The sequence below is a fragment of the Rasamsonia byssochlamydoides genome (genome assembly GCF_041956645.1).
Source record: "Rasamsonia byssochlamydoides strain NRRL 3658 unplaced genomic scaffold VTN77scaffold_1, whole genome shotgun sequence".
Lineage (NCBI taxonomy): Eukaryota > Fungi > Ascomycota > Eurotiomycetes > Eurotiales > Trichocomaceae > Rasamsonia > Rasamsonia byssochlamydoides.
The window spans coordinates 922,882-943,505 of NW_027192384.1; the positions used below are offsets into that span (position 1 = coordinate 922,882).

At 50.7% G+C, this 20,624-nt stretch overlaps 11 protein-coding genes across 11 annotated transcripts; 4 read left to right on the forward strand and 7 right to left on the reverse strand.

Moving 5' to 3' along the window:
• Positions 1–128: 128 nt before the first annotated feature.
• On the reverse strand, positions 129–1,305 carry VTN77DRAFT_316 (uncharacterized protein; the record flags this gene model as incomplete). The annotated part of the gene is made up of 3 exons (XM_069419079.1): positions 129–785; positions 854–954; positions 1,017–1,305. 3 exons carry the CDS (start codon positions 1,303–1,305, stop codon positions 129–131), a joined length of 1,047 nt encoding a protein of 348 aa, XP_069282679.1.
• A 275-nt stretch (positions 1,306–1,580) lies between these two features.
• VTN77DRAFT_317 (uncharacterized protein) lies at positions 1,581–2,783 on the forward strand (the record flags this gene model as incomplete). The annotated part of the gene is made up of 3 exons (XM_069419089.1): positions 1,581–1,590; positions 1,656–1,911; positions 1,982–2,783. 3 exons carry the CDS (start codon positions 1,581–1,583, stop codon positions 2,781–2,783), a joined length of 1,068 nt encoding a protein of 355 aa, XP_069282680.1.
• Positions 2,784–3,105: 322 nt separating this feature from the next.
• On the reverse strand, positions 3,106–4,326 carry VTN77DRAFT_318 (uncharacterized protein; the record flags this gene model as incomplete). The annotated part of the gene is made up of 3 exons (XM_069419100.1): positions 3,106–3,551; positions 3,615–4,132; positions 4,286–4,326. 3 exons carry the CDS (start codon positions 4,324–4,326, stop codon positions 3,106–3,108), a joined length of 1,005 nt encoding a protein of 334 aa, XP_069282681.1.
• A 509-nt stretch (positions 4,327–4,835) lies between these two features.
• Positions 4,836–6,573, forward strand: VTN77DRAFT_319 (uncharacterized protein; the record flags this gene model as incomplete). The annotated part of the gene is made up of 2 exons (XM_069419111.1): positions 4,836–5,210; positions 5,272–6,573. The coding sequence occupies 2 exons, from the start codon at positions 4,836–4,838 to the stop codon at positions 6,571–6,573; spliced, it is 1,677 nt and encodes a 558-aa protein (XP_069282682.1).
• Positions 6,574–7,010: 437 nt separating this feature from the next.
• VTN77DRAFT_320 (uncharacterized protein) lies at positions 7,011–8,088 on the reverse strand (the record flags this gene model as incomplete). The annotated part of the gene is made up of 2 exons (XM_069419123.1): positions 7,011–7,741; positions 7,815–8,088. The coding sequence occupies 2 exons, from the start codon at positions 8,086–8,088 to the stop codon at positions 7,011–7,013; spliced, it is 1,005 nt and encodes a 334-aa protein (XP_069282683.1).
• A 429-nt stretch (positions 8,089–8,517) lies between these two features.
• On the reverse strand, positions 8,518–8,957 carry VTN77DRAFT_321 (uncharacterized protein; the record flags this gene model as incomplete). The annotated part of the gene is made up of 3 exons (XM_069419134.1): positions 8,518–8,677; positions 8,734–8,869; positions 8,927–8,957. The coding sequence occupies 3 exons, from the start codon at positions 8,955–8,957 to the stop codon at positions 8,518–8,520; spliced, it is 327 nt and encodes a 108-aa protein (XP_069282684.1).
• A 1,663-nt stretch (positions 8,958–10,620) lies between these two features.
• Positions 10,621–13,574, forward strand: VTN77DRAFT_322 (uncharacterized protein; the record flags this gene model as incomplete). Its single annotated transcript, XM_069419145.1, has 2 exons — positions 10,621–11,052; positions 11,109–13,574. 2 exons carry the CDS (start codon positions 10,621–10,623, stop codon positions 13,572–13,574), a joined length of 2,898 nt encoding a protein of 965 aa, XP_069282685.1.
• Positions 13,575–14,034: 460 nt separating this feature from the next.
• Positions 14,035–14,602, reverse strand: VTN77DRAFT_323 (uncharacterized protein; the record flags this gene model as incomplete). Its single annotated transcript, XM_069419156.1, has 2 exons — positions 14,035–14,171; positions 14,248–14,602. 2 exons carry the CDS (start codon positions 14,600–14,602, stop codon positions 14,035–14,037), a joined length of 492 nt encoding a protein of 163 aa, XP_069282686.1.
• Positions 14,603–14,615: 13 nt separating this feature from the next.
• Positions 14,616–15,279, reverse strand: VTN77DRAFT_324 (uncharacterized protein; the record flags this gene model as incomplete). Its single annotated transcript, XM_069419167.1, has 2 exons — positions 14,616–15,138; positions 15,191–15,279. The coding sequence occupies 2 exons, from the start codon at positions 15,277–15,279 to the stop codon at positions 14,616–14,618; spliced, it is 612 nt and encodes a 203-aa protein (XP_069282687.1).
• Positions 15,280–15,777: 498 nt separating this feature from the next.
• On the reverse strand, positions 15,778–16,664 carry VTN77DRAFT_325 (uncharacterized protein; the record flags this gene model as incomplete). The annotated part of the gene is made up of 2 exons (XM_069419178.1): positions 15,778–16,364; positions 16,424–16,664. 2 exons carry the CDS (start codon positions 16,662–16,664, stop codon positions 15,778–15,780), a joined length of 828 nt encoding a protein of 275 aa, XP_069282688.1.
• Positions 16,665–17,291: 627 nt separating this feature from the next.
• On the forward strand, positions 17,292–18,738 carry VTN77DRAFT_326 (uncharacterized protein; the record flags this gene model as incomplete). Its single annotated transcript, XM_069419189.1, has 2 exons — positions 17,292–18,290; positions 18,349–18,738. 2 exons carry the CDS (start codon positions 17,292–17,294, stop codon positions 18,736–18,738), a joined length of 1,389 nt encoding a protein of 462 aa, XP_069282689.1.
• Positions 18,739–20,624: the final 1,886 nt, after the last annotated feature.

Below are 20,624 nucleotides of genomic sequence, written 5' to 3' on the forward strand. Positions count from 1 at the left end.
CACTACTCCATGTGTCTTTTGTGCGGTTGTTTTCTTTCTTTCTTTTTTTTTTCTTGAAGATACCCTATGTTGCCTGTACTATATTATACACACATGCATGTAACTAGATTAGATGCGTTAGATTTTCATCATGACTTGCGAACAACCTTTACGCCGCTGTCTGGTATCGGTCCTCGGAAATCAGCAAGATCATCATCGTCGTCATCAATATTCTCGGAGGTAGCTTTCGCAGCCGCTTGACGGGCTTTGGCTTCCTCCTCGAGCTGCCTCCTCTCCATTTCGTCATATTCTTCCTTAGCGTCCAGCCACCGCTCCTGGACATCTCGAATGTCCATATCGCCCCATCCCTCCCGCATGGCCACTTGCCAGATGGTGTCGTTCGCACCCTCGGCGGGCCCGAACGCGTAGCCGCTGGCGCGGTCGATCACTTGCAGCAGATGCATCATGCTCTTCTTGTCCTCGACAGCGAGCGTCTCGAACGCGACGAGCCCGAACTCCTGCACCAGCTCGATAATGGCGCTGTTGAGGGCGCCGAACTTGGCGTGCGACAGCCGCGACGTCTCCTCTTCTAGGTGCGGCAGCAGGTAGTTGAGATCCTGGACCTCGGTGTAGAAGTCGAGATTGAACGGGAGAGGGGCGTAATTCGACAGGTTGTCGATTTTCGTCAGGACGTTGATATGCGGGAGGTCCATTTGTAGCATGGCTCGTAGCGAGAGGAGGAGGGCGGAGATGTACATAGACGGAAGGGTCAGGCTGTAAGAGTCGATCAGGTGGATGACGGTCAACTGCCGTTGCGGTCAGTAAAAATTGCCGTGTCAATGATCAGGTATAGACAAGGAAGGTGGGAGCAGACTCTATACCCAAGTTTCGATATCCTAAAGAAGATATTCCGTAGCGAGGAGTGGTGCGTGAACAGCTCGACTTGGCCGGGGCAGTCGAAAAGAACATAATCCTCTATAACACTCATCGTCAGCATCTCTGCTAAATCATCTCTCTTCATACAAACTAATGCACACCTCCAAGCTCCTTCAACCCATCGCTCAACCACTCAAAGTTATTTTCCAGCTCCTCCAGCGCATACAACACACCCCCGTTCGGCCCGAGCGTATCCTCCGCCATAATCTCCTCCAGCGTGACGAGGTCGCGCACGTCCAGCGCGCATGGATACGAGGTCTGGTCGTTGGCGGGGTCGAGGTTCACGACGGAGCATTTCCGGCCGATGGCGGACATGAACTGGTGCATTCCATTGCAGTAGGTCGACTTGCCCGACCCTGGAGGGCCGATGACGAGCTGTGCGAACGGCATTGCTGGGCGAGAACACCCGCCAGGGCGTGTTTCCTTCTTATCTGGTAACGAATTACAATGAAATCGGCTGGCGGGGAGATTGGAGGGGCATTGTTGAGTAGAGAATCGATGATGCATGATAATCGTCCTGGGCGGTGGAGGGCGGCAGAAAACATGCCGCAAAGTATTCGATTCGCCGCAAGCAACAACAGCACCAAGCTACATACAACACACCTCCAGCAACAACTCTACGAGTGGGTGTTGTCTCCTGTTTCCTTTCAATCACCCTCCACGATATGTCCTCCAGTAAGTCTTTGTCCGTAACTTATCCATTTAAATTGCTGTTTCGAGTTGCGTCTAACTTCTGCTAGATCAGTTCGTCGTCGCATCTCCGCCGTCGGATGCGATATCTGCCCTCAAGTTCTCCCCCGAACCAGACTCCACTCGGATTGTCGTCTCGTCATGGGACAAGAATGTCTACTTGTATGACTTGCGCGACGAGAATGGCGCTGTCGGCGAGGGCAAGCTACTGCAAAAGTTCGAGCACCGGGCGCCCGTCCTAGATGTTTGTTTCGGCGCGAATGAAAATGAGATCTATACCGCGGGGTTGGACTGGGACGTGAGAAAGTAAGGAGATCGTCTCGTCCATTGTCTTTTTGACTATTGAATATTCCTGCTGACTGAGATTCTGGTTTAGAATTGACGTCTCCACATCGACCCAAACCGTTCTCTCCAGTCACGAAGCCGGCGTCAAGTCTGTCGTCTTCAGTAAAGAGTACTCGCTCTTAATATCAGCATCGTGGGACTCCACGCTTCATGTTCACCGTACCAATGCCGACTCAACGCCGGCGGTTATTCCCCTCCCATCGAAACCATTCTCCCTGTCCCTCTCACCCACCAAGCTCGTGGTCGCCATGGCGTCGCGTGCATTACACATCTACGACCTCAAGTCCCTCGCGTTACTCTCCGACCAGGCAGACGCTTCACCTCCCTCGGTCAACAAAGTCGAGATTGAGCCGTGGCAGCGACGAGAAAGCAGCTTGAAGTTTATGACGCGCGCGGTCGCGTGCATGCCAGATGACGCGGGCTACGCCTCATCCAGCATCGAAGGCAGAGTCGCCGTGGAGTGGTTCGACCCGTCTGAGGAATCCCAAGCACGGAAATACGCCTTTAAGTGCCATCGACAGACGGTGGACGACGTCGACGTCGTTTACCCCGTCAATGCGCTCGCTTTCCACCCCATCTACGGAACCTTTGCGTCCGGAGGCGGCGACGGCGTGGTCGCGCTGTGGGACGGCATAGCGAAGAGGCGCATCCGGCAGTATCAGAAGTATCCCTCGAGCGTGGCGGCGCTGGCCTTCAGTTCCAACGGGAAATATCTCGCTATTGCAATTAGTCCTGGCTTTGAGGACGGGAAGGATGATATTCCTCCCGGGACGGTGAGGATCTACGTCCGAGAACTCGGAGAGACGGAGGCGAAGGGGAAGGGTGGGAAATAAATGCAGCAACCAAAATACTGTACTCCTTTTTTTTTTAATTTATCGTCTTTCTCGTATTGGCGGGCTGGCGAATTTGGCGGGTATCAAAATCCTTTTTTTTTCCCTTTTTTTTTCTCTTTCAAGACGCCATGGGTAGGCAATCAATAGAGTTGTTTGTAAGATAACGATTCTCATTTACATATCCTTCTACATGGTATACTCTACCTAGATTCATTCATTTATCGCATTTTCCTTTTTTCCCTTTTTCCATCCAACAAAAGAAAATACCTAAAACAAGCAAGTTCGAAATGGGACATGGGACATGGGACATGAGAGGACCAATTTAATCAAGCGCAGCCTTCCTCACCGTCACAGAACCATCCGGCATACCGAAGTACGCCGCGACGGGTTTCTGCCCACCGATGGCACCGACAGCCTGCGCCTGCGGACCCGTCAGCCCGGAGAAGATGCCCACTTCGAGGACGCCGGGGATCTGCTTGATCGCCTGGGCGAGGGTCTCGACTTCCCAGACGCCGGCTTTGCCGCTGCCGTCTTTGCCGGCTCTCACGTCTGAGCGGGTCAGCAAGGGAGGGAAGGGAGCGTCAATGATGAAGAAGCCCTGGTCTGTCTTCAGCGGGCCTTCCTTGGCTACGGTGTTGAGCCGGATGGTCGGGTTGATGCTGCCCATCTCTCGGAGTTTCCGCTGCACGCGGTACACGGCAATCGGGGCCACTTCGATGGGGATGTATTTCCAGGATGTCAAGAGGCGGGATTGGAGTTTTCGGGAATCTGTTTTGATCGCATCTCAGCTGTGCGTGTCTATCGTACTCCTCAGAGAAAAGGGCCACCAACCAGCTACGCAGATGAACTCCCTCGCCTGCAACGCGACAATCTTCTCCTGGAACAAGCAAGCACCTCCACCCTTGATGCAGTTCAGCTCGTCATCCACCTCATCCGCGCCATCGAACGCAACGTCGAGGACTGTCCCTTCGGGTATCGCATCGAATTCCACCGCAGTCAGCCCCGCCGAGAGGATCAGCTGTTTGGACTGGTAGCCCGTGGGCACGAATCGGGTCATCGTGGTGTCGACTCCGAGTTCCTTGATCGCCTCGACGACGTAGACGATGGTCGTGCCGCTGCCGATGCCCACCCATTTGGCGTCCTTGGGGTAGTGGTTGGTGACGGCGACCTTGGCCGCATTGCGCTTGGCTGCTTCGATGGTCGTCGTCGTCGTCGTCGACATGGTGGAGGCGGTCTTCTTGCAAAAGCTGTACGAAAGAAAAGATTGCGGGTTGAAGACAGCCGGCGCGGGCGGGACTCGAGCAGTGAACGAGGGCGACAGCAACAGCGACAGCGGTAGGCGGCTGGTTCTGTACAGTCCGGGGGTTTATATTAGGATTTCATTTTCAGCAGCTTTCGGCGCGTCGGGGGACCATCGGACGTTCAATTTTTTACTATTCGGGAAAAATTGGATGATTGGTGTGGGGATGGGATGGATCCAGGAACGGCAATTGACGACTCACAGGGCAGAGCGGACAAAGTTAGATGCGATGGAATATCTCATGAGTCATGAAGTCTGGATTTCATGTCAGCCATTGACGAAACCCAGCAATCAATGAATGGGTCTTGAGGAGGGTACAGTACATTCAATTAAATGAACAACAGCAGACGCCTATTTCCTTGGGACGATGAGTGGGATGATTGTCTGGATGGCGTGGATAAATACTGCAGCGTAATTACAGCATCGATGATCTTTGTCTCGTGCCCCGCGAGGGACATGGCGGGGGACCAATAATGCGTATGGCGGCATGCTAATTATGCTAATCATGCACGAGCGATTCTTTGGCGTCCTAAGCTGCGGCCCGCTCTCCTCCTCACCGGGCCGACTTCGTCTCCGGCGGCATGAGGAGTGCCTGCCGTATCAACACACCGATTAGATAGAGACATACTGGAATTCAGCCTCACTTGAACCACTCAACTCACTCTCCGGTTGAGGAGAGAATCCTTTATTTACATTTCACAGGTTATTTCCTACCTCTCGCAGTTACTCCCGTCTTACATCTGACCTCCTCCATGACCGATGCTTTCCCCGGTGCCCTGGTGGGGCCGTCCTCCAAGGAGAGGAAGTATGATCGACAGCTGCGCTTATGGGCTGCCAGCGGACAGCAGGCCTTGGAACAGTCCCGCGTCCTGCTGATCAACTCAGATGGTCCCATTGACGGCGCGGATACGACGGTAGGCGGCGTTGCTGGGGTCGAGGCGCTCAAGAACCTCGTCCTGCCTGGCGTTGGGGGATTTACGATCGTCGACCCGGCCACGGTCACTGAGTCCGATCTGGGGGTCAATTTCTTCCTCGAGGAAAGCAGTCTGGGCAAGTCGAGGGCGGAGGAGACGTGTAGACTGTTGCAAGAGCTGAATCCTGATGTCAGCGGACATTTCCAGAAAGAGGTACTTTCCAAGCTTAGAATCACTCATCTCGTGTGTAGTATAGTGCTGACCATAACTACAGTCAATTTCGGAGCTCCTGAAACGTCCCGATTTCCTCCCCAATTATAAGCTGGTGATCGTCTCAGGGCCCATAAAACGGTCATCTCTGGACGCCATCACGGCGTCTGCACGGGAACTCGGAATCCCCGTCATTTATACCCGTTCCGTTGGATTTTATTCCGTCTTTTCCCTCCAACTTCCTGCCGAGTTCCCCATCGTTGAGACCCATCCCGACCCTGAATCCACGCAGGACCTGCGCCTGGTCAACCCCTGGCCGGAGCTGAAAGCTGCCGCCGAGCGAATAAGGAATCTCGATGAACTGGATGATCACGAGCACGGCCACGTGCCCTACGTATTACTGCTGTTACACTACCTGGAGAAATGGAAAGCGGAGCACAATGGGAAACCCCCAGAGAATTATAAAGAGAAGAGCGAATTTAGAGAGATGGTGCGGGCGGGAGCGAGAACGAACAATCCGGAGGGCGGAGAAGAGAATTTTGACGAAGCCGTCGCGGCTGTGCTCAAGAGCATCAATCCCTGGACTTTACGGAGTAATATCCGTGAAATCTTTGAGATGGAGCTATGCAGGAACTTGAAGCCGGACTCGGATAACTTCTGGATCATTGCATCGGCGATCAGTGCCTTCTACACGAAGCACGGCGTGCTGCCGCTTCCGGGTTCTCTCCCCGACATGAAGGCCAAGTCAGCCGATTACATCGCACTGCAGAACATTTACAAGAAGAAGGCGCGTCAAGACATGGAGGAGGTTCTGGAGACTGTTCGAGCCACCGAGGCACGACTGGGCTCGCGACCGGCCCCGATTACGGAGAAGGAGGTGGAGGTTTTCTGCAAGAATGCATCCCACATCAAAGTGATCCGGGGTCGTGATATTCCGCGGATAGACAAAGGCTCGACGCACACGCTGAAGGAAGTACGAAACGGCTTAGGGAATCCAGAGTCGGTGATACCGATCTATATCGCCTTTGAAGCGCTGGATATCATTGTGGATGGGATCCAGAATGGACAGTTGCCTAAGGGCTCGCTGGATGATGATGCTACATGGACCACGACGATTGACCGTCTGTTGAACGTCATCGCAGAAGGAGACGACACAGTCATCGACGACGAGGTCCGGGAGCGCGTGACCAAGGTTACGCAGGAACTTCGACGCACTGAAGGCGGCGAGCTGCACAACATCTCGGCTCTGACAGGCGGGTTGGTGTCGCAGGAGGCGCTGAAGGTGTTGACGAGGCAATATGTGCCTCTGGACAACACCTGTGTTTTTGATGGTGTCGGCAGCCGCAGCGAGATGTTCCGGTTGTAGCTGCTTGCTTCTACACATCTAGATAGGTAGTAGTCTAGAGTGAATCCAGGTATTCTTCGAACTCCCCCTTACTGTTATTCTTGATACTATTCCTAGTGTAGGTAGGTAAGCTGTCTTCCAATCAACCAGAATAAGAAACACGAACACAGATAACGTTGCTTCCAAGGGCAAAAAATAAAAAGGAAAAAAAAAACCCTGTAAGTAAATATATAGCTAAATAGTTCTATATACACAAGAAACCCCGTACAAAATTTCATTTTTCATCATATCATCCGCTATACATCAATCAATCGTTTTGTGGGAAGTTTCTGTTTTGATCATGACGGAGATTTCCCTCTCTCTTCTAGTCACCGCTGGGCGCGTTTCATCGCAACCGCGGCCGGACGGTATACCCTTCCCGGAGGCCAACGAGGATCCGTTCGTCTGGCGCGACACGATCAACGCCTGACTGAATCACCCTGTAACTCCGCCGGCCTCCCTTCCGCATCGAGCTGATGCGGACCCGGTGAGCTATCATCAGCATGCATCTCCGTGACAGGTATCAATCCAGGTGTATAAACTTCTTTGATTTTGATCGCGTCTCCTCCTTGTGCCTGTAGTTGTGCTTGTTTTTCTCGATAATATGGATTGTTGTCATCGGATTGGTTGGTGTTTCTTCTCTGGCGACGATGCCAGAGGAAGAGGGAAAAGAAACCTGCTCCGAGGATGGCGATGGCGATTCCGATGCCCAGGCCGATGGAGAGGCTTGTTTTGCTGGTGCTGCTGGTGCTGCTGGTGCTGCTGGTGCTGCTGGTGCTGCTGTCGTTGCTGTCGTTGGTGGTGGAAGAGGAGGATGAGGAGGAGGGGTTGGAATTGTTCGATGATGATGACGATGACGCTTCTGCTGTTGATGTTGCTGATGTTTCTGACGTCGCTGGTTTTGCTAATGTTGCTGATGTCGCCGTGGCAGTGGTCGTCGAACTGGAGTCGGCATTGCTAATGCTACTGCTGCTGCTGCTGGTAGTAGTGCTAACTGCAGCACCGGCCGTCGCCGTAACTGAAGCAACCCCAATCTGCAACTTGGCCGCATTCGCGTCGCTACAGCAGTCCGTCGCTGAGCAGCACCAGTCAGGATCTGTTGCGGACGAATTATCGCATCGCATCACCCATTCGCCTCCCGTTGGGTTTTCTGATAAAGACAATGACAGTTTGGTTAAGAATTATTCTGTACGAGCTTTCGATTTCGAAGAGGTAGGCCTCACCACTCACGCAAAATCCTCTGCAGGCTGGTGCCGTCCACGTCTTGTCCGTACACGTTCCCCGAATGAACTGGTTCGAATCTTGCGACCACCACCCTGCTGGCTGACATAGCCCGTTGGACATGCAGAGAAACCCCGCCGTACAGCATACGCTGGCCGACGCGGTGGGATTGCATGGCACGTCGTCGGAGAGATTGCCGGACGGGGTGAAGCAGAGACTGTCTGCCAGGTGTGGGATGAGGGATGATAATGTTAGGAATCCCAAGAAAGGTATCATGTTTCGCGTGGAAGAAATGGAGCAGGAGAAAAGAAGGTTGTAAACTAGCAGCCGGGGGGCGTCAGGGAGAGAGCGAAATGTCCTTCAAGATACAGAGTTTGGTTTGGAGAAGAGACATGGAACGATTAATTAACTGACTGTCTTCGACAGAATCCAGACTTGAGTCACATTCAAAAATAAAATAAAAAGGAGAAGAGTTCAAGCAGGCTCAGTCATTAGGACAAAAGATCGATCTTTTCCAAGATAAAGAGCATCAGAAAGCGAAGAAAGAAGGTGATGTGTATATACTCCGTATGTACGGAGTACATGGATTAATTAACCGCCGGGTCGCCCCTCTTGCAAGTTAGCGAAAAGAGGAAATACAAACAGCAGCAGGAGTAAGTCGAAAATAATAAGGAGCCCCACTGAAATGCATCTTTTCCTCGAACCCTAGGCGGCTAAGTGCATGTATGTGCCAGACACAGCTGAAAAGCAACAATCCTGCTCAAATTGATGCTCTCGTGCAAATAAGCGTGGTGATGAATTATGGACACAAACCGGAGGGGCCAATGATAGGGGCTCACTGCTTTGATCTTTATATGTCACAGCGCTAATTTGCACCAGTGTATCAGCTAAGGGGATATTAGAAGGGTTGTCTATACTTACCTGGTGGTTAGTAGGTTGGTTGAACTTGGTTCCATGCGCGACGCAGTAGCCGCCCCTAACTGATCTTCGGCGCGTACGGGAGACGCATTCATCCAGTCATTATTATTTGCCCGTTTGGAAGCACAACACACGAACCCTGCAAGAACCGTCAGACCAGACTAGGGTAGGCTCACATTTTTGGGGAGAAGCCTACTCCGTAGAAGGTGAACGGGTGCGTCGGCCATGAACCTTGCTATGCAGATCCTAATACTCCGTACGGAGTACTTGTAGCTCTTGTCAGCGTCCTTCGTTCGCAAACTTCCACCTTGGGATCCAGAAGAACCTTGTCTGTTTCCTTACTAGGTCTCTCGCCAAGTTCAGATTACTCCGTATTTCGCTGTCTGTGCCTAGACCCTGCAGCCTTGCCACCGTACTCGCAGAATCACAAGGCTGAAACCGTCTTCTAACCTATACCATCTAGTTAATGCATTTCATCAACTAGAAGCTTCAGATCCAATTTCCAAGAAAGGTTATTGTGTTCTGGGTTTGTTGACTTCAATGGAGAAGTCAAAAGTACTCGAGATGGGTTAACCTTGTTGTCCTCCATTGCAGCCTGACTAGTCTCTATTTTCATTCCCATTGCCGTCACTAGTGCTTCCATTACCACTGCCTGTTGGAACCAGGGCCTTCAAGCTTAGCAGAAAAGGTTTGAATGGGGGGAAAGTCTTGAAAGAAGGCAGGTTGATGAAAGGCGTCTCACACGGTATAACGGCTGCTGTCTTGGTCATAGCGACAGTAGCTGCTGAGAGTACCACGTAGGGGCAGACGGCAGCCTAGTATTGTAAAACTGGAAATCAGGTCGAAGACGTAGTGGTGTGAATGCGTTGGGACAGAAAAATTGACATTATTCAGGGTAAGTAACGGTGCATGATTCTGTTGCCGTTATGTATGTACTTGAGCATGGTATCAGACCGGTATAGGTGATGGCTCCAGAGCGTTGGATTGGTATCATGCATGACAAAGGCTTGAGAAGAGAATACACTGAACGAAGGCAAGTGTAGAAGTAGGCGAACGACTCGAGGAAGAGTTCGTCAAAAATGGTAATGTCGACTGTCAACGGGGTAGAACATGTGACCTGCCACATGTGCGGGGAGACAGGTTTCTGCACAACTGCCTTGTATCTTTTTTTTCCCCCTTTTTAACAGATTTCAGAATGCATTCTTCAGAGCAGCATTCAATGGCTCTAGAACTTCTCACCATGTGCCTGTCCTTAAGCGCAGAAGTAGCAGCGACGTCATAAACCCATTCTAGTAGGTGTAAGGCTGTTTGGTAAGAAGTAGACAAAAGAACGAAGCAAGCAATTATAACGAGTTGAAATAATGAGGCCCACTAACACGTGGTATAATTCCGATGTTCTGTAGATTACTATTGCATTTCTATATCCTCGATCTCGACAGGATGCCTTAACGATAGTTTTGCTGTCTCGTGCTCCGATGTGACGCGTGGGGGAAGTCTTGGCAGTCGTAAGGGTCCCGAGGTCGGGCCAACACGGATATCAATCAGCTTGTTTTCAACTTTTATCGCCTGACTGTTTCTCTGCAATCGAAGTAGAAGACACCCAGCACACATTGCTGCTGCTTGTTCTTCTTCTTCCGAAACCGCTGGGACAAGCAGTCCGGCTGACACTTACGGCTTCCTCCGGGCGAGAGATGTCCGCCGGAGGACACCCGACGAGGTGTCTGACCCTGAGTCTTCTTGACCAGCCCTTCTGGTCCTGATGGACGGCTTTTAACCGCTAGGGCGTTGAAAATAATACACGAATGTGAAAGAAATTCCACCGCTGTTCCATTTCTCTTTTACATACGCCCTCGAACGAACGCGATGGCAGACGGCCAACCAACCTGGATGATGTCCAGCACAGCATCCGCGGCGGCGTCATCGGCCTCCTTTCAACATCTGAACTCCTCCGCCACTCTCGCAACCAACCAGTCTGCGCTGTCATTTTCGCCTCTAGCCTTGCTAAAGCTTCCTCTTCAGGCAGTTCATCAAGTAGAGGTCTTCACCTTCGTCACCCTGCCTCGGAATCTTGCACGATTGGTCGGTCTCGATAATGTGGTGATTGACGGCTGGTTTGGAAATATGCGAACAGGGCGTGAAGGTGATGCTTTGGCGGCGGCGGCTGCCGCTGCCAATGCCGCGAATAATGGAGCCGAAGGCGTGGCAGAAGCTGGTTTAGCCGAAGGTGCACTGAATTTGGGAGACGTGTTTCAGGCCATGAGGAGATTCAGTGGGTTCTTCAGTTACATGACGAGCCGATGGTCTCTGGCCTGCTTCTCTGTAGTGGGTTTTCTCTGTTCCCATTTCCTGTTAGGTCGAATTTCTCTGACTTTTTGTAGGCTCTCGTGCTGAACCGTATCACCATCTACGCATCGACGAGGCGACATCTCGGTCTCCGGTGGGACAAGCGCCTGGCTCTCCGCATCATCCCGATCATCCTCTTCGCGTCGCAAATCCTGAGCTTACTTCGAGCCATCCGTTGTCAGACCTCTCCAGACTACTCAGCCATTCGTTATGGCCGGCCTGGAAAGCGTATGAGCCTTGACTATGCCGGGGACGGGGGGTTCCTCTACACATTGAGCTCAACCCTGCTGCCTTGGGAGACCGATCAACAGTCATGTAGCGCGGTTCATATGGCACGACCAAGCGGCAGTTCCGAAATTCCCTACGGTTCATTTACCCTTTTGTGGCCGGTGTTCATGTGCTTGTGTTTGAGCCATTTTGTCGAGACGCTTTCCTGTGCGCTACAAGGAAGGGCCGTTGTGACGGAAGCTGGGATGTCTATTTTCGAGCACTCTCTCGCGTTTGCGGAGGCAGAAACGATGATAAGCCAGTCTATCGGCCTAGGACTATTCGGTTTGCCGAAATCAAGCTCCCCTAAGGAAGATTTACCATTGACAACGGAGGGCTCGTCATCCCCGGTCCATCTACTCACTCGAGCCCAAGTCCTTGAGCGGATGAATGTCACGCCGGAACTCCTTCTCATTGTTCTCATTTCCTGCTGCAATAGCCTGGCCTCAAATCTTCTGGATGTCTTTGGCAAACAAAGCCGATATCGTCTTGTGAACACCACCATCTGGGGGCTTTGTTTCATGAGCGCTATTGTCTGGGGCTTCCTGGATAGTTCGTCCTTCGGCAGTGAAACCGGAGTTTTGAAGTTTCCAACAGTTTGCATTGTGGGCTTCGTCCCTCATCTACTGATCTTACTCGGCATACTCATTTGTCTTTGCATATACGGAATTGCAGTGCTCATCACGTCCTTTGCTCTTCCTCCTGATCTGCCCCAACCATCTTCGTGGCGTGAGCGATTTGCTTTGGCGCATGGAAACATGCAGGGTGCGAACCAGATCCGAAATGTTCGTCTCAATATGCACGAAGACTTCTATACGACGCTTCTAAGAGTGGGCTACGCGGCTCTGACTGCTGCTAGCGAAGCTGTTTTCTTGAACGAAGGAAGAAGCGTGGTCGCACGACCGATGACCTGGCTGGAGGAAGATCGACTGGCGGAAATTGAAGCATCACGGAGAAGAGCACCTTCCCGCGGAAGACCGTGGACTGACTCTGTCAATGCCCAATTTGAAGTCGGAGACACCTTTAATTTCGATATCCCACAGCGATCGGATGAGTGGGAGAGTGGGTATAGTCGCGAAAAGAAACTCGAGAAACCGAGTAATTCTTCTCGTCCCATTCACTCTCAATCGGGTCTTGGCGGTGTTGGAGCGTTCCAAGGAGCCACTAGATGTTATCACGGATTTTCATTCTTCAGAGGCATATTTTTCTTGCTTCTAAGATGGTTTGCCCTTGGCTTGAGCAAGGTTCTGGACCGAGTGGGCATCACCGCTCGACCTCGGTGGTTGAGCAAGTTCATTGGAGCCGGCAGGAAGGGCACCAAGATAAGGACCAAAGAACAACCGGCGTCCTTGGACTTCTGGATTTTGACGGACGAGGGTGAGCTGGAATTACCCGAAGACAACGAATTTGACGTGGAGAAGGAGATGCGGAAGAGAGAGTCGCTGAACAAGCCTCACTGGGACGAAGCAGACGAGAGTCGTCTGGACGCTAAGCTCTACAACTGGTGGAAGGCTGGTGGTTCGTGGGGAAACCAGGACGAGAGCGCCGACTACGTTCCTTCTGAGAGTGAACTTGATGACACGACCAGCGTGATCTCAACCACGACCAACGATTCGGAATGGGAGGACTACGACGACTCAGACGGTCGCCGCACACCTACGCAACAGAATCCATTTCCTGGACGCTTCTCGCGTGAAGGCTCGCCTGTGCAGGAGTCGCTCCTGGACACGGCATCTCTTGCCCGACTCCTTGACCCTCGCGATCAGGAGACCAAGAATGAGGCGCGTATCCTTGCCGCACACCTGACGGCCGAAAAGGAGGGCCGGATCATGACCCGCAGCCAATATCGGCGACAGGTCGAAAGAGAACGCGCACGAGTCCTGATGCCTCCACGATTATTACCTAGGCAAGACAACACCCAGCCTGGCGAGAAACGCCGCCCCACCCCCGAGGAAGAAGCGGAGATCCTGGAAAACCTGATCCTGTCCCGACGACTGGAGGCAGCGGGTTCTCGCCGCGAACCAATATCGTGGCAGGCAGGGGCTTCAGGCCTAGGCCCCGACGGTCCCCAATGCGTCATCTGCCAGACCAACCCGCGGTCCATCATCACCTGGCCCTGTCGCTGTCTGTGCGTGTGTGAGGATTGCAGGGTCAGTCTGGCGATGAACAATTTCGGCAGCTGCGTTACGTGTCGTCAGGAGGTGGCGGGGTTTGTGCGGTTGTGGGTACCATAGCGGATTTTTCATTTTTTTTTCATGCATATAAGCTGGAAGGATTTGACGGGAGAAAAATTTTTGGGCATTATTCTCCTATATTATTGCTTTCTTCTGCTCGTCCCTGTCATTCTCGTCTTCCGTATCGATGTCCTGTTTTACTACTCTCTCGATTGTTGTGACTGTCTTATAGACTCTGCTCCTGTATTATCAAGACTAGGTATGTTAGTGTAGATTATGATTAACGTCGTCTATATTCTGCGGTACTTGCACGATGTCGTTGTCTTATAAGAAAACAGATAGGATTATGTAGCACGTAATATAGAGTCTCATCCTGCTCAGATCAAACTCATCCATCAGAGAGAGTCGAACTGGAGATGGTTCAGAGTTGGCCCAATATCAATCACCCCGGCAGCGAGCAGAACCCCCCGTCTTTGTGCCCGACTTAGTTCCGAGATATGCCTGTAAGGTGAATTCGAAACTAGCCTGGGTTGAGATTGTAATCCCTGAAATGGCCAAGGTTTGCCTTTTCAAATTGTTCTCGCCCTTCTCGTACGATTGCCCGCGGTGGAGCTGGGAGGCGTGTCCGGTGTTGAGGAGTCGGATGGGGCCGTACGGCTAATACTTTATCAGCATGTGGCTACCGTTATACCGGAGTTCATCATCGTATTTCTTTTTTATAGAAAGAGCTTACTGGTAGTAAATGGCCGTTTTGGAGGAGGCATTGCTGTGGCATCCGCCAATCCACCACCCCTAGAACTCCAGCTGCCGCTTCTCTGGTGTCTGTGCAATTGCTCAATGCCATGCTGATCCGTTTGATAAGAATTGAAATGTCGGGAAGAAGTCGGCATCTGCTGTCGTGGCTGTTGTACTGGTCTTCCGTGGTTCATAGACAGCATTTCCGCATTTCGAGTGCCTGGGAGGGAATTCAAGGTGTGAGAGACGGAATCCGACGCCGCTGTCTGCATCTGAGACCTCATGGCGCGACTCTTCAGCAGGTTGTAGAGATTCGTCATTTGCGTATGCTTCTTGCACTTCTCTCGGTACATTGCGATGAGTTCCTCATTCTTCTTGTGGAGTTGCTCTTGACTCAGCTGCATCTCTTTCTTGGTTGTTAGACATGTAATACCAGGAAGATATAGAAAAGAAACCCAGACCGGAAAGCCTGTTTTGCAGGCTGGAGATTTCGGTATTCGCGTTGTGGATCACCCTTTCCATTTCTGAGTTCAATGTGCCGTACTTTTCCGTGAGACCTTTGCTGAGATATTCTTGGTAGAAACTAGCAGATACACCCGTCAATAAATTGTTTCTTCGCAGTTTTCTCCTCACGTAAATTGTGTGTATGTACATCTCTTGTGTCGTTTGATAAGCCCAGAACGACAAAGCTCGTCCCGCACACTCCATTATGGTAGTTGGATCCAGCCCGCTCAGCAGACTCGTTTTGTAGTCTTCTGTCGGGTTCAGGACACTGGAGACCGCATCGTCTGGGTTTGGCAATGCAGCTTGACATGCTGGACAGTGTCGTGCTTGGGAGATCGGTTTCGAGAGGCCGAGACGATCCGCACAGGAGAGACAGAAAATATGCCTGGAATAGAAATCAGCTTCTGCTAAATTGTGAGATGAGGTAGTCAACGAACGAGCAAGTGGTAACGACAGCTCTTTCGTTCAATGGCGTTCTGCATTTCAGCGAATTACAGCGCAAGGAGAAATCCAATGCTTGGGCCATGAAGTCCTGATATCAGCAGGGGATGAAAAACCATAGATGAGCAATTGAAAGTCCAAGGAAAAGACGGAGTGTCTAGAGAGACCCCGACCTCAGAGAAGGGAGCCACAAGACGGATTGGAAACGACGTCGAGACTAATCTGGAAGTCACGAGGTAGACCACGGTGTCATGGCAGACAGTCGATACAATAGATATTGCTTTCCAGTACCTACAGGAGGTATAATCACTTATTTTCTTAAGAGTTTAGGACTCCTTATGACTAAAAACGTGCCCTATGTCTTAATTGATATTGAAGATAACTACTAGCCTTGACTCCTCTGAAATACGACAGACTACAGTGCCATATATTATTTATCAAATTATAATCCTCGAGAAAACATTACATGTGAAGCCAATGTGTCATACAATATTGCAGCAGTAAATAAGCAATTGTACATGTTGTTGAACAAAAAAATTCTTTGAAAAACGACAAGTTGGGCATATCCATACCCATTGACCTCTCAGATTGTGTTCCGATGGTCCGCAGGCATTTCGACAGGAGATGTGTGTTCCTCCCCGCGAATATCAGATGCTGATGCTGTAGATGGCACGGGCCACTGAGGTCCCATGCTCGTTATCTTCAGCTCATGACTACTCGGAGTAAGTACATAAGGCGCAGCACTGGCTGGAGGAGGAGCGTTGTTTTCTTTTCGCGCATAATGTCGAAATAGGAAGAACCCTGCAAGACAGCCAGCAATGACAGCCAGAGGTATCCCAATCCCAATTCCCACTTTTGTACCAGTGTCCAACCCTCCGCTTGTAGAGGATACTGTTGGGCTGGAAGTTGCGCTTGTGGTGGTCGTTGTGGAAGCAGGCAGTACAGTGGAAGCAGTAGCATTAGTTGGCGAAGTTGTAGATGCGACACTAGTCCCTGATGTCGTAGTCGAAGCTTCTGCGCCAGCTGCTTTCGTGAGATTAAAGTAATGGCTTACAGCCGAGGGTGACGTCTGAGGGGTAATGAAAATTTCGAAAAAGAAGACGTTCGTCACAGAGAGATTTTGCGCCGTTCCAACGGTCCATGTGTAGGATGTGAGGCCTGAGACATTTTCTAATTGCGCCATTCTTAGCATTGGGGGCGCTGAATCAAGAAGCAAAAGGAGAACTCACGGAAGATGTACTCCAAGTCGGCATCTGGCCTCTGCTGGTACATCACCAAGGAAATGTAATCAGAGGTTGTCGATGTCCATTGTATGTCCACGATCGATCCCAGGACAAAAACCTGGTCATCGGTATAGACGCTATCGGGGCCTGCAGGAGGAGGGTTGACAAATTCGATACTCTGGGAATCGCCAACTGCAACAAAAACAGCGAGAACAAACACATACAGGAAATGGATATAAGAGGCCATTATGAAGATAAGAATGTTCTATAGTGGACAAAATTCATGGTGATATTAGTCAAAGAAGATACTTGTCCTGACTGCACTCATGTTTGCCTAGGTATACCTGACTATTATTAATCTCAAAGCGACATAGGGGAAGCACCATTCTCAAGGGTGCAACTTTTACCAACATTAATTTCAGCCGTTTGCCTTTTTCTCGCGTCTCTACGTTATGAGCCGGGGTGCTTGTCCAACTGCCACCCTCGTATTTGACAGGGTGCTACTTAAGGCGCAGCAACTTGTTGGTGAGAGCGCCAATTAGATGCAAATCATCTATCTCCAGAACACGCGATCCGAGCACGTTTTCCTGAGCTAACTTTTAGTGCAATAGGAACGAGTTTTAATACCCTATGTTGGTGTTAGAGTCATTTGGTCTGCTGCTATTATTGGCGTCAGCCGCAGTGACACAGGACCAATAGACCAGCCTTTACGAGACACAAAGACAGGGACCGTTATACCCTGCTAGCTGATGGCTGACCCGTCATTATTTGGGGGGTTTTATGGTGAAGCTGCCTCGTGCAAAACCATCGAGAAACTGCCTCTTGCAAGAATGCCCTGCTTGCTCGTTTTGTATCTCCTAGAACATATTCTCTAATGACTATCATCGCGCTCTTTCGTGCGCCAAAACAGCGCATTCTATTCAGTACAGGCCTCTGTCTGATTTTCTTGTTCCTCGCTGCATTTCTGTATGCCCCCGCAAGTCTCCCCTCTAGTCTGTTGCCAGCACGGCCTGCCTTAAGCGATGCAGCTCTGCCCTTGAAGTCAGATCGTCACTGCGCTGCCTTCACCGATTCTCCTGACGTCGTCGTTGTCGTGAAAACAGGCGCAAATGTCATCTATGATAAGCTCCCCACGCATCTCTTGACGACTCTGCGATGCTGCAAAGACATTCTCATATTATCAGATCTAGAGCACCAACTTGGTCCTTACCATGTTTATGACGTGCTCAAAAATGTCAGCGACACAGTGAAACAGTCAAGCCCAGACTTCGACTACTATCGGACCTTGCAAGAATACCAACGCAACGGCCAGGATATCAGGTCCCTGAGGACCGAGCGAGATGCGGCATGGAATTTGGACAAATACAAATTCATCCACATGTTGGAGAAGTCGTGGCAACTGAGACCAGGCCACGACTGGTATGTGTTTGTCGAGGCTGACACATACCTGGTCTGGTCGAACTTGTTACTCTGGCTGAAGCGCCTCGATCCATCGGAACCCCTCTATCTCGGATCGCCAACATATCTCAATTTTGAAGCATTTGCACATGGAGGAAGTGGCATTATACTGTCCGGCGCTGCGTTGTCCAAAGTCCTCGATAACGACCCGGACTTGGCGGCTCGTTATGATGTGCTGATGATGAATGAGCGGTTTGGTGATTATGTGCTCATGAAGGCTCTGGAGGAAAAGGGCATCAATCTCAGCAGGCGTTGGCCCATGCTCCAAGCAGAAAGGCCGCGGACCATCCCGTTCGGACCAGGGCCTGCCAGCGGGGTTCGACACTGGTGTCAACCTATTGTCACAATGCACGGTGTGACCCCGGGCGACGTGAGTGCTATTTGGGAGTTTGAGCAGCAGCGGCTCGATGTTAGGGTTTGTACCAATGACCCAGTCGTGTTGGCCGCATAGACTTATTAACTGTCGGGTACAGAAACCCCTTCTCATACATGAGCTTTACGACTATTTTGTGGGCCACAACCTCACTGCCGAACGAGATGACTGGTATAACCTCTCGGACGACGCCATGTACCGAGCGCCTGGGGTGGAGGGCGATCGACAAAAACCCGAAGAAGAGATGACCGCTCTCGAAAGACTAGCCTATCGGTCGTTCGAGGATTGTGGCCGAGCCTGTGAAGAGCATCCCAGATGCTATCAGTTCGTGCATCACGACCAAGAATGTGGCTTTTCCTTCTCCTACCGGCTGGGAGGAACGCGACAACCTGAGGGAGGATCCGAAAAGAGGTACAAATCCGGATGGAATCTCGACAAGATTGCGCGCGATCGGGAGGCCAACCCCTGTCGTTCTCCGCAATGGCTGTAACGACAAATGGCCTTGTATGACTTGCTCCGTTATTGTTTACTGGACAAAAGTATGACTTGCTAGGCCCACACTTAGGATTGTATACTATTCATATTATATATGCTGGGGTTGGTTGTTTAGAGTACCAGTACCTGTCAGATCGGTAGATTCGTCAAATGTGAAGCCATATAGGAGCTCAAAGATGCGTGTAAAATTCTCTGCCTCAAGTAAGTGAAACGACAGTGTCTTGGCATGTAGTGAATAGGGGAAGTTGACCGCTGGTGATTACCCGATTAGGAAACTGTATAGAAAACCCGGCGTTGCCGGTTGTCAGTACCATCTTCTGGCTTGCCACCCTTGAATCAAATTCTAAGAGCTGAAACACGCGAAATCAAAGAAATCACGAGCTATGGACTGTACTTGCGGTTCTTTGAATCGAAGGTCTTTTGAATCCGCCGTTGCTATCGGTTTCTGGTCTCCAAATCAAGGTTAGTCCCCTGGATGTCTCATAAAGGCTGATTTATCGGTTCTGCCACCCCCTCTGCTGTCATACGGGCCATAGCACCAGACTCAGTGACTCTGGCATGGTGGCACAGGCCATCAATACTCAAATCGAGGCCAGGAAAAGACCATTTGATTGGTGGTTTAGGAGATCGATGACTTGTATCTGGGAGAATCGGTCTCGGGTCGATGAGTTCTTCATATAGAAGCGCCGGAAATAGAGATTATTTCCATCGACTGGAACGAAGTCTTTGCTCTATATAAACATGGTCCCATCTCCCACCATCGAGAAATCTTATGATCATCCGGATTGAATCGAGTTGATGGTTCGCCTGCAGGATCTAATCCTAATTGGTGTTCTGATCGGAAAGTTGCTGGCACACACCCTATCAGAGGGATGCTGGTGGTTATACAAACACATTCGATAATGCAGGAAGGCAGATAGGCACATTAGGTAGTTGCAGTTAAATCTTCTGCCTTTGTCAATGATGATGATATGTTTTTGCCCCCTTCCCCTATGTCGCCTTTGAATTCATTTACGTAGAGGTCGCCAAGACACCAGGCAGTATCTTTTTCGACGGTATGCCCTAACGTCACCATGAGTCTTGTTCATTATAGATAACATCATTGACTTCATCATGTCTTCTTATTCTATGAGTTTCCTCTTCCTGTTCATTCTCTCGGCTTCTGTTGCTGTTAGCAATTCCCAGGGGATGATAAAGTTTATCAACCCTCCGCCAAAGGATGACCCTGTCCCCCCTACTGAGAACCTGGTTTTCGTGCTGGGGTCGCTTGTGAACATAACATGGACATCTATAGGCATGTCTGGTAACATTTACTTGCTGATGTACCAGGAGGGATCAACTGACCGCCCTGAATACCATTTTCGTGAGTTTCTCAAGTCCTTTGTCTTCTTCTAATGCTAAACATGGTGTATTTAGAAACTTTATCTGAAAGAAATGCAATCGGCAATATCATGGGATGGATTGTTAATACAGCAAAAGATCTTTCCATATCGAATACGTTCTATTTTGAAATTTGGGCGGGCGACCAGACAGTACCGGCGGCGACAAGCCATGACTTTAGGATCACGACCTCAAATACGGATACGACTATGACAACGCCTACCAGTACTGTCATGTCTATGACTTCTATCTTGCCGACTCATGTCAATGCTTCCGTTTCTGCTGGTTTTACAACAACTACAAGTGCAACTTCAAGCCCAGTGACAGCCGCATCCTCTGAAAGTGAGGGCTTGAGTGACACTGCAAAAGTGGGACTTGGAGTTGGCATCCCTTTGGCTGTCATCTCTGGCACTCTTGCAGGGTTCTTCTTGTTTCGATATTATATGCGAAAAGGCAACCATGCTTCTCCTCCTCCTCCTCCTCCTCCTCCTCCTCCTCCAC